General features: G+C 38.9%; 1 protein-coding gene and 1 pseudogene across 6 annotated transcripts in view; one reads left to right on the top strand and one right to left on the bottom strand.

Moving 5' to 3' along the window:
* The first annotated feature begins 695 nt into the window (after positions 1-695).
* Positions 696-1,150, top strand: LOC102404428 (annotated as a pseudogene).
* A 6,960-nt stretch (positions 1,151-8,110) lies between these two features.
* Positions 8,111-12,674, bottom strand: part of PPEF1 (protein phosphatase with EF-hand domain 1) — a 114,351-nt gene continuing 109,787 nt past the window's right edge. For 5 of the 6 annotated variants that reach the window (XM_044936616.1, XM_044936618.1, XM_044936620.1 and 2 more), the window contains 2 exons: positions 10,395-10,479; positions 8,569-9,196 (listed from right to left, as the gene is read on the bottom strand). In XM_044936616.1, the coding sequence (XP_044792551.1) occupies positions 8,988-9,196; positions 10,395-10,479 (294 nt within the window). In that variant the 3' untranslated portion in view covers positions 8,569-8,987. Of the gene's footprint in view, positions 8,250-8,568; positions 9,197-10,394; positions 10,480-12,674 lie in introns of those variants that run through there. The other variant, XR_006548467.1, reaches the window with a different exon arrangement.

Raw genomic sequence — 12,674 nt, 5'->3', positions numbered from 1 at the left:
GTGAGCCTATGGTCACACATTTCTGTCAATCAATAATGTCACCTTGTTTTGAGTGTGCTTCTGTTTAAGGACACCTCATGTAATATATTTAGTTGATTCCTTAACACTGAACTCACGGCAGCAATGTAACTCAGGCCTGAGCAAACCTTATCTAATACATGTATTTTCTTCTTAAGGTACCTCACAACCTTCCTGCACTCAGGAAAACTTTAGATAGCACTTCAGCACTATATTTGGGGCTATTTTAAATAGCAAGATAACCAACAAAAAAAAAGCACACAAATTTATAAAAAGCCAGCACTAAATACACCTCAGAGAGGTGACTTGTTTATAGTATGAGAGAGATGCAAGAAGGCAGACCATCACCTTGTCCCACCACAGCTGGGAACACGTACAACCCCGAATAATTGCTCCTTTGCATATGACCACCATAAACATTACTTTTGGGTTACACACAGATTTTTAGAGACTAGGTAAATTCGCAAATACAGAATCTGCAAATAATGAGGATCCATTGTGGATCTGCTGTATCTTTATATTTCCAGAGTTGGAAAGGATATTTTTGTTTTTTGACAAGATGCAAAAAGCACAAATTATAAAGGAAAAGACCGACAAACTGGATAAATTAAAATAAAATAAATTGAAATTTAAAACTTCTGCTTCAAGACCAGAGGCCGAACTTGGGATCTGACAAGATGGCTAGGCTGCCCCACAGGGTTATCAAGGAAACCTAGAGTCTGCTGGCAGAACCAGTTTCCGGCATTAAAGCAGAACTAGATGAGAGTAACGCCCATTATTTTCACGTGCTTGTTGCTGGTACTCAGGATTCCGCTTTTGAGGGAGGGAGTTTTCAACTTGAACTATTCCTTCCAGAAGACTACCCAATGGTAGCTCCTAAAGTACGTTTCATGACCAAAATTTATCATCCTAATGTAGACAAGTTGGGAAGAGTAAGTTTAGATATTTTGAATAAGTGGTCCCTAGTACTGAAGATCTGAACAGTTCTGCCATCTATCCAGGCTTTGTTAAATGCTCCCAATCCAGATGATTCATTAGCAAATGATGCAGTAGAGCAGTGGAAGACCAATGAAGCCCAAGCCACAGATACAGCTAGAGAGCATGGCCTATATATGCCATGAATATGGCATGAATAATATTTACATTGACCCAATCACCAAGTGTTCTAAGACTTTCTCCTTTTTTGTTTGCATTTAATGAATACAGTCTTACAAACACTGCAGAACAAAAGCCTAGAAAGCTTCAGTCCTTTGGTGATTAAATGCACATTAGCAAATCTATGTCTTGTCCTGATTCACTGTTGTGAAACATCAGCAGAGGCTAGAAGTATCATCAAAACTGTTGACAAACTTTTAAAAGGGCCCCACTCTGCTTTTATTTATTTCCTCCATCATGGTTTAAGTATAAAGCACCGGAAATGAAGGAAGTTGTCAGGGTTAGCTGCAGGGGTGTGGGTATTTTTATTATTTTTTTGTGTGGGAAGGTAGTTTTAATTTTATGGGCTCCTTTCCCCACTTTTATGGTGATCTAATTGCACCGATTAAAGCAGCTAACCAGTTCTTTAGATATATGCTCTCTATCCAAATCTAACTTTATTCAGATGATGTAGATAGACAAACTTGATTGTTTCAATCAAAATGGGAACATTAAACAAACATCACAGCCCTTACTCTGCTGTCAAGTGTAGAATCCTCTTCAAGAAAAAGCTTGTAACCATTTTGGATGGCTTTTCTGAAAACTTCTGTAAATCTTACTTTTTAGTAAAATATTTTTTGTTATTCTACTTATTCTACTTTTGCCTTTGTACAGTTTATTATTTCATGGTTACAGTGTGATAATTCTATTTAAAAACTGATGGGCCATTCTACAAAATAAAGGAAAACTTTTCCTTGAAGACATATCAATATATCAGAAAGTGAAAAATCAAGTCACAGATTGGAATAAGTTATCTGCTTCCCAAATTTAGAACACAGGATTAGTACCGCTCAATCAGCAGTGTATAAAGTGTATTCAAGACACTTCTCAGAGCATATTATTTTGATGTCACTACACCAAATGTTTATCAAAAGCTTGAATCAGATAAAGAGTACTTCTGGAGGATTCCCTGAAGGAAGTGCAGATCACCCACCCCTCTAGACTGGTAATTACAAACTCAAAGGACTAGAGAAGCCAAGAAAATAACAAAATTAAATGAATGCAAATATGTGACCCATGGAGGTCACAGGCACATCTAAGGGACAGTTATTCACTCCACAGAACACTTTTGAAGGTTGATTTTTGCAATCAGATTGAAACAGAATGGGACCTTCTGGTCCTTGCCCCCCATGTCCTCTGCCTGCTTTTTGTTTATGGCAAAACTTTAGCCAAGGACTAAGTTTAATCAGAGAAATGAGAACATTTGAATGAAATGTTGTTCTCTTCTGAAAACAGTCAAAGGAGATCAAATAATAATAATCTATCTCTTTCAATTCTGGTTTCCTCAGTGTGTATGCCCAGGAGTGGGATTGCTGGGTCATAAGGCAGTTCTATTTCCAGTTTTTTAAGGAATCTCCACACTGTTCTCCATAGTGGCTATACTAGTTTGCATTCCCACCAACAGTTAAAAGGGTTCCCTTTTCCCCACACCCTCTCCAGCATTTATTGCTTGTAGACTTTTGGATCGCAGCCATTCTGACTGGCGTGAAATGGTACCTCATTGTGGTTTTGATTTGCATTTGTCTGATAATGAGTGATGTTGAGCATCTTCTCATGTGTTTGTTAGCCATCTGTATGTCTTCTTTGGAGAAATGTCTATTTAGTTCTTTGGCCCATTTTTTGATTGGGTCATTTATTTTTCTGGAATTGAGCTGCAGGAGTTGCTTGTATATTTTTGAGATTAGTTGTTTGTTAGTTGCTTCATTTGCTAGTATTTTCTCCCATTCTGAAGGCTGTCTTTTCACCTTGCTTAGAGTTTCCTTTGTTGTGCAGAAGCTTTTAAGTTTAATTAGGTCCCATTTGTTTATTTTTGCTTTTATTTCCAATATTCTGGGAGGTGGGTCATAGAGGATCCTGCTGTGATGTATGTCAGAGAGTGTTTTGCCTATGTTCTCCTCTAGGAGTTTTATAGTTTCTGGTCTTATGTTTAGATCTTTAATCCAGAATTGAAAGAGACACGTGTACCCCAGTGTTGATCACAGCACTGTTTATAATAGCCAGGACATGGAAGCAACCTAGATATCCATCAGCAGATGAATGGATAAGAAAGCTGCAGTACATATACACAATGGAGTATTACTCAGCCATTAAAAAGAATACATTTGAATCAGTTCTAATGAGGTGGATGAAACTGGAGCCTATTATACAGAGTGAAGTAAGCCAGAAAGAAAAACACCAATACAGTATACTAATGCATATATATGGAATTTAGAAAGATGGTAACAATAACCCTGTATGTGAGACAGCAAAAGAGACACTGATGTATAGAACAGTCTTTTGGACTCTGTGGGAGAGGGAGAGGGTGGGATGATTTGGGAGAATGGCATTGAAACATGTATAATATCATATATGAAACGAATCGCCAGTCCAAGCTCGATGCATGATACTGGTTGCTTGGGGCTGGTGCACTGGGATGACCCAGAGGGATGGTATGGGGAGGGAGGAGGGAGGGGGGTTTGGGATGGGGAACATGTGTATACCTGTGGTGGATTCATGTTGATGTATGGCAAAACCAATACAATATTGTAAAGTAATTAATCTCCAATTAAAATAAATAAATTTATATAAAAAAATGAAACCAAAATCTTCATAATCAACTAAATTCCCATTGTGAACACTTAAAATATAAAATTATCAAAATAATACATAAAATAATTTATAAAAATAAAAAATTAATAAATAAAATAATAATAATAATGTAGTTATTAAGCATAGTCAAGGACCTTTAGTTCTTTCTCAAGGCCTATAGATAATATTCAGAGCCATATCCTGTCAGGTGTCTTATAGATACTGAAACCCCAGGTAGAGATGTTAACTACATGATGACCAGACTGTACCCATGAAATAAGGGGCCACAATTCTGAGAACTGGCCTTAAAGAAATGGAAACAAACTGAGATTGGAAATGAAGGTCAACTGTACTTAAAATAATGGAGATGACACTGGTTAAACCACTGATGACCAATTTGAGGTGATGGAATTCCAGTTGAGATATTTCAAATCCTAAAAGATGATGCTGTGAAAGTGTTGCACTCAATATGCCAGCAAATCTGGAAAACTCAGCAGTGGCCACAGGACTGGAAAAGGTCAGTTTTTATTCCAATCCCAAAGAAAGGCAATGCCAAAGAATGCTCAAACTACTGCACAATTGCACTCATCTCACATGCTAGCAAAGTAATGCTCAAAATTCTCCAAGCCAGGCTTCAACAGTACATGAACCATGAACTTCCAGATGTTCAAGCTGGATTTAGAAAAGGCAGAGGAACCAGAGATCAAATTGCCAACATCTTCTGGATCATCAAAAAAGCGAGAGGGTTCCAGAAAAACATCTATTTTTGCCATCTAGTTTTACTTTATTGACTACACCAAAGCCTCTGACTGTGTGGATCACAACAAACTGCAGAAAATTCTTAAAGAGATGGGAATACCAGACCACTTGACCTGCATCCTGAGAAATCTGTATGCAGGTCAAGAAGCAACAGTTAGAACTGGACATGGAACAACAGACTGGTTCCAAATAGAGAAAGGAGCATGTCAAGGCTGTATATGGTCACCCTGCTTATTTAACTTATATGCAGAGTACATCATGTGAAATGTCAGGCTGGATGAAGCATAAGCTGGAATCAAGATTGCTGGGAGAAATATCAATAACCTCAGATATGCAGATGACACCACCCTTATGGCAGAAAGCAAAGAAGAACTAAAGAGCCTCTTGATCAAAGTGAAAAAGAGGAGAGTGAAATGTTGGCTTAAAACTCAACATTCAGAAAACTAAGATCATGGCATCCGGTCCCATGACATCATGGGGAAACGGTGAGAGACTTTATTTTGGGGGGCTCTGAAATCACTGCATATGGTGACTGCAGCCATGAAATTAAAAGATGCTTGCTCCTTGGAAGAAAAGCTATGATCAACCTAGATAGCATATTAAAAAGCAGAGACATTACTTTACCAACAAAGGTCTGTCTAGTCAAAGCTATGGTTTTTCCAGTAGTCATGTATGGATGTAAGAGTTGGACCATAAAGAAAGCTGAGCACCAAAGAACTGATACTTTTGAACTGTGGTGTTGGAGAAGACTCTTGAGAGTCCCTTGGACTGCAAGGCGATCCAACTGGTCAATCCTAAAGGAAATCAGTCCTGAATATTCATGGAAGGACTAATGCTGAAGCTGAAACTCCAAAACTTTGGCCACCTTATGCGAATAAATGACTCATTTGAAAAGACCCTGATGCTGGGAAAGATCGAAGGTGGGAGGAGAAGGGGATGACAGAGGATGAGATGGTTGGATGGCATCACCGATGTGATGGACATGAGTTTGAGTAGGCTCTGGGAGTTGGTGATGGACAGGGAAGCCTGGCGTGCTGCAGTCCATGGCGTCGCAGAGTTAGACACGATTGAGCGACTGAACTGAATTGACCAATTTGAAGATGACTGTCAGAGCTGACTGTACTGTTTCTTCATGAACCCTTCCTCTGTCTATCAAAGCTCTTACCCGCTGCTTGTTGGGGGCGGGGGAGGGGGCGGTGGTGGTGAGCTGGCCTTTGGATAGATGTCCACCCCCACGTTCTGCCCCCCACCCTAGTTGCCAGCACCTGAAATAAAGCAAACTTTCCTTTCCACCAACCCCGCTTGTTTATTGGCTTTTGAGAGGCGAGCAGCTGGACCCCACCTTTTGGTAACAAGATGACCACTTTAAAATCACGTATTTAAATTAACCAAACTAAGACACCCAAACCACATTTTTCCAATTTCTATTAAAATATAATTTTATGAATTCTAATATATTGTGAATATAACAGTCTACACTGAGGAAATTCAAAAATAAAGATCATGAAACATGTAAAAAAACAAACCAAAAAAAACCCCACAGAGGATTAGCACCATGAAGGGTTTTAGAAATCAATAAGAAAAAGATAAACAGATGTTAGAAACACAAGCCAAGGATAAGAACAAGCATTTTCTTATAAGAAAACAGACTAACCAACTAACTAATGAAAAGATGCTCAATTTCATTTGTAATTAAGAAATATAAATTTAAAATGAGATATTTCACAACTCTATATTAATTGTATAACATATATACACACATACTTTGTAAAACTGAATTTTAGTTAAGCACAACTCTTCTCAAGCATAAGTTTGTGACATTAAATGATAATGTTTAGTAAAATCAAAGGACATTTTTTAGGTAAAATTTCCAACAAAGGCATACAATTAATCCCAGAGATTAGAAGCCCAAGGGAGAAAATGAAAGTTGTAGAAAGAAACCTGAGAATAAATAACAAAATGACATTCAGGAAGCAACAAAAAAAGACTCATCTGGTACTGCCAGAGATTGGATATTTCTTAAAACAACTATTCCAGGATGAGCAGTGGATTTTCATGTGAGATAATGCAGCAGAAGCTCAGCACACGTCAGCTTATACACAGTCAGAGTACTCGTTTTTTTTTTCCAAAAATTATTTTTCCGGAACCACTCTCAGTACCAAATTCTGTATCAATCAGAGTTCAAACAGAGGCCAAACCAGTGAGGGAGGTGGGGAGAGGGGTGTGTGTGTGTAGAGGTGGTTTATACAAATGTGGAAGCTGGTTAAGCAGACTCTGTAGGCCTGTCGACAACATACCTGATTCTGGAGCTCGATGTCCACAGGGTAGGCAGGCAGGGCAGATCTGGAGCAGGCTCAAACCCACACGCACAAGCTGGCACCTCCCAAGAACCTGGCATCCTGAAGAAGCCAGGGCCCTCCATCATGGCGCTAAACATACACTGGGCCTGAGGAACTTCATCACGGACCTAAACACACACCTGGCCCAGAAATTGCATCATGGCACTGAACACACACACCTGGCCCAGGTGCTCATCCTGCAGCTAAACCCACACAGTGGTCCCAGGAATAAGAGCAGCTGACATGGGATCCAGGGGAACACAGCAATTGCAGGCCTAGCTGCCGCTTCACACCAACAAGGTCAATCAGCAGTTCAGCAATAGCGTATAGGAGCTACACCATGGCTGCCACTTCTCTTTGCCTTCCAAATCTCTTAAGAATCTCCACCATGGTCCACCTTAAACAGAAACATGCAAGAAAGGGAATTCTGAGAACTGTAGTTCAGCCTAGCCAAATTGACACATTCTTTAATGGTTATGTTCAGACTCTCCTATTTAATGGCTCTTCAGACTCTCCTATTGCTCTTGAGTTAGCTGTAGCAAATTCTTTTTTTCCCTAGGAAAATTATGCATCATGATCAAAAAATGTAGTATCTTTGTTATTGATTGCTTAGTGTTTGATATATGTTTTGTGGTCTAATACATGACCAGTTTTTATAAATGTTCCATATGAGCTTGAAAATAATGTGTATTCTCTAAAACTGATTGCAGAATACATATACACATACATGATCAGGTAAATTAATTAGGTTGTCCAATCTTCTATACACAAGTTTTTTATGTAAGTGATCAATTACTGACAGATGTATATTAAAAATCTCCCTCTATCAATTTCTCCCAGCAGTTACATCAATTTTTACACTATCACTTTTAAAACTCGACGTTTTTAGATGCATAATTTTATAACTATTATATCTTCCTGGTGAATCATTCCTTTTAGCATTCAGTAGTGACCTTTTGGGAGAGGAAATGGCAACCCACTCCAGTATTCTTGCCTGGGAAATACCATGGACAGAGGAGCCTGGTGGGTTACAGACCATGGAATCGCAAAGACTTAGACACGACTGAGCAACTAAGCAACAACAATGACCTTTTTATCCAAATGATAGTCTTTTCTAAAGTCTATCCTGTCCAAATGTAATATCGCTAAATAAAGCTAATATCACTTAAACCATAGTAATAATACCATAATAGCAATTTAATTATGCTCTTTTTTTCGCCTTGCTTTTGGGGTTTCTTTTACTTACCTGCCAACTCAGCAATGCATTTTTAAAAGATATTTGTTACACGTGATCCATTATTTCCAGTGTGTGTAGCAAGCAGGCATATTGATATTTAATCTGGCATATTGATAGATCCTGAAGTTCCCAAACTTAGAGAAAAATGAAACATGCACTACCTTTAGTAGAAATCTCTCATGTTTGATATGCAATCAGAATGGCAGAATAAACTACACAATGTATACACAACCAAGCCCCATCTTACCAATGAAGGTGTCAAACTATATTAATTATAGGGTTCCATCTGGATGTATTCACTTTTTATCTCCAATAGACAAGAAAAATTATGCTTTTTCAAACAATACTCTCCAACACCCTCCCCCAAGATTCTGATATGGCCCCCATCCCTGAAGTGTGGTTCTCCCACAACAGAAAATCACTGGTTTATGGTATCTCCAAAGAAGATTACAGTTTAAAGATGGAAACACTTTATTCCATTAATAGTTTTGTATTCCTCCTCCCATCCCTCAGCCACTCACAGATGCTGTACTTTCCTCTGGTGTTCTGTGGGTTCTTTTCAATATGTTTCCAAACTGCTCAGGTCTCCTGGTCAGGTGGCATCCAAGAGACCAACACTAGGCTCAAATTCAGTTTCTACCTGACAATGTGGGACTCCCACTACTGGAGTCAAATTCTATAAGCTGATATTTAACCTAGTCTTACTAATAACAGCTTACTAGGGACTTACAATACCCACATTATACATCTACTTATGGCATAAATTGGGGTCTACTTCTCTCTACTGTTGAGTATGGATTTCAAGGGTCATGGTAAGGACTGTGTCAGAAATTTGGGCCAACTATTTCAAGGAGGGAAAGCCCTAATTCTTGTTATGCAAGCTTGGTGTCTGATTTGTTCAACTGGTCAAATTTATGCACTACATAGAAAGCCTTTAAAAACTCATTAAAGTCAATGCTTCCATCTTTGTTTAAGTCCATCCTTTCGGCAAGCTCATCAAACTGGGAATCATCAATATGGACACTGTAGTGACTTTTGAAAAGTTTCCACATGCTACGAAATTCTTCCATGGAGATCAGGCCTGAAAGAATATAGGAGAAGGCTGTGAATATTCATTTTTAAGACCCATCCTAGGGAGGGGTGGGGTTTCCCAGGGGGCCCAGTGGTAATGAATCTGCCTGCAATACAGGACACATGAGTTCGATCCCTGAGTCAGGAAGATCCCCTGGAGAAGGAGATGACAACTCACTCCAGTATTCTTGCATGGGAAATCCCATGGACAGAGGACCCTGGCAGGCAACAGTCCATGGGGCAGCAAAAGAGTCGGACATGACTTATCAACTAAACAACAACAAAAATGCCTGGCCGTTGAGAAACTGAAGGAAATGGAAAAGTAAGATTGTAAATGAAAGAAACAATATTTCAGTTTAAATTACCAAGTGATCCTGAGATTTTTTTTTAACTTATTATTATTTTTTTACTTTACAATATTGTATTGGTTTTGCCATACATCAACATGCATCTGCCATTATTCTAAAGCTGGAATGAGTAAACAGTGAACCAAAGGTGGGGGAGGGGACTGCAGACTGTGGTACTAATACATGTAATGTAGAAATTACAAGATCTAAAACCTAAGGGCGAGGGACACAGAGGATGGTAGAGAGGAGAGCTACATCAAAGGAAAGGGAGAATTAGCCCTGAGACTCAATAAGAGGATTGTAAACAATGGCTCCACCATTTTCTATAGGCAGTAACTTACTTTTGTGTTTTGATTAATGATTTTTTGGTATTTAATGCTCTCTGCAGTTGGGGATTATCTGATGATATTTTTTAAAGCTTGAAGATTATCTGATGATATTTTTTAAAGCTTGAAAATAAATAATTGTGCATCAAACCTAAGCAGAAAGAGTTTTCATAGTCCTCAGTCCAAAAAACAGAATCAGAACTCTAGGAATGATTTTTATTGCCAGAAATAATTATGATTTTTAAATGGACAGTTAATTCTTTTTTCATCTGTGCTGGTGATTTATAAAAGGAGCTGGTCTTATCTGACTAATGGATACATAAGCCTGTACCATATGGATTTGAATAGAGAGTTTGTGGCCAAACTAAACAAAACAGTAATATTAAACATGAGTTTATCCCCATGCTCTCCACTCTTCCCTGAGTTAAATCAAGTTTGGGTGAAGAATGCATTAGATGAAAACAGAGTTCTGGTTTCAAATAAACAGACTAGCCTTTGCTTTCTACTGCTACTGAACCAATCGAAGCAAATTTACCTGAGTGATCAGAGTCAATGATATTAAAGATGATTTGCAGGTCAGATCGGTATCTGTATACTGTTTCAATTAGAGTAGAATGAACCTAAAATAAAGATTGTCTAAATGTTAAAACATACAGAATAACAGATCAATTTTATAAAAGTAACAAACACACAACATGGTCACCAATTCAGAGTATGTGATTTAGATAGAAATTTGAGAAGGCAAGCCTTCCTTGGAGACCCAACCCTCTTAAATCAGATAAAAGACCATGCTCTTGTGTTCTGTAGTGTCTTCAGCCTATGTTCCTCAGAGGATGGTCCAAAGTGAATCTGGAAGGAGTAAATAACAATAGCCAATACTTATTGATAGCACCTGTGTGCCAGGCTCTACATTCAGAGTGTCTATGGATTATTTCATTCAATCCTCAAAAACAGGCCCAGGGAACACAACTATTATTGTGCCCATTTTACAGACTGGAAGACAAACAGGTAAAGTAAATTTCTGAAGGTTCACATAATTGGTAAGTAAGATTTAAATCTTGGCCTGAAGCCAAGACCTATGAGCTTAGTCACCATGGTAAACTGTCTCTCAAGTGAAGCCAAAAGTCTCCTTCCTGTGGATATTTTAGCTTCCCATGTGTACATTTACTTCCTTTTCTCTGATCAACTTTTCATCTCCCCTGCAAACAATCACCCCAGTCCTAGTTCCCATCAGCTCACTTTCAGCCCAATATTGTAACTAGTTACTGATGAGTACCGAAGGTCTGACAATTCTCCCTGGGGTATTCCCATTTTAATAAGAAATTCTAAATTTTAAAATTCTTAATGTATAAGATATCATATCAGTAAGTCTATACTTTGTTGTTTGTTCAGTCGCTCAGTTGTGTTCGACTCTTTGCGACCCCATGGACTGCAGCACACCAGGCCTCCCTGTCCATCACCAACTCCTGTAGCCTACTCAAACTCAATGTCCATTGAGTCGGTGATGCCATCCTACCATCTCATCCTCTGTCGTCCCCTTCTCCTCCTGCCTTCAATTTTTCCCAGCATCAGGATCTTTTCCAATGAGTTGGCTCTTCGTATCAGGTGGCCAAAGTATTGGAGCTTCAGCATCAGTCCTTTCAGTGAATATTCAGGGTTGATTTCCTTTAGGATTGACTGGTTTGATCTCCTTGCTGTCCAAGGGTCTCTCAAGAGTCTTATCCAACACCACAGTTGGAAGGCATCAATTCTTTTGACATTCAGCCTTTATGGTTCAACTGTCACATCCATACATGACTACTGAAAAAGCCATAGCTTTGACTAGACGGACCTTTGTTGGCAAAGTGATGTCTCTGCTTTTTAATACGCTGTCTATGTTTGTCATTGCTTTTCATCCAAGGAGCAAGCATCTTTTAATTTCATGGCTGCAGTCACAGTGATTTTGGAGCCCAAGAAAATAAAGTCTGTCACTGTTTCCATTGTTTCCCCATCTATTTGTCATGCAGTGATGGTGCCAGATGCCATGATCTTAGTTTTCTGAATGTTGAGTTTTAAGCCAGCTTTTTCATTCTCTTTCACCTTCATCAAGAGGCTCTTTAATTCCTCTTTGCTTTCTGCCATAAGGGTGGTGTCATCTACATATCTGAGGTTATTGCTAGTTCTCCTGACAATCTTGATTCCAGCTTGTGCTTCATCCATCCCAGTGTTTCTCATGATGTACTCTGCATATAAGTTAAATAAGCAAGGTGACAATATACAGCCTTGACATATTCCTTTCCCAATTTTGAATCATTCCATTGTTCCATGTCCGGTTCTAACTGTTGCTTCTTGACCTGCATACAGGTTTCTCAGGAGGTAGGTAAGGTGGTCTGGTATTCCCATCTCTTTAAGAATTTCCCACAGTTTCTTGTGATCCACACAAAGGCTTTAGCATACTCAATGAAGCAGAAGTAGATGTTTTTCTGGAATTTTCTAGCTTTCTCTATGATCCAGCGGATGTTGGCAATTTGATCTCTGGTTCTTCTGCCTTTTCTAAATCCAGCTTGTATATCTGGAAGTTCTCGGTTCACATACCATTGAAGCCTACCTTGAAGGATTTTGAGCATTACTTTGCCAGCATGTGAAATGAGTGCAATTATGCAGTAGTTTGAACATTATTTGGCATTGCCCTTCTTAGGGATTGGAATGAATACTGACCTTTTCCAGTCCTGTGGCCACTGCTGAGTTTTCCAAATTTGCTGGCATATTGAGTGCAGCACTTTCACAGCATCATCTTTTAGGATTTGAAATAGCTCAGCTGGAATTCCATCACCTC

This window comes from Bubalus bubalis, chromosome X, assembly GCF_019923935.1.
Source record: "Bubalus bubalis isolate 160015118507 breed Murrah chromosome X, NDDB_SH_1, whole genome shotgun sequence".
Taxonomy (NCBI): domain Eukaryota; kingdom Metazoa; phylum Chordata; class Mammalia; order Artiodactyla; family Bovidae; genus Bubalus; species Bubalus bubalis.
This window is presented reverse-complemented; position numbering and strand designations above follow the sequence as displayed.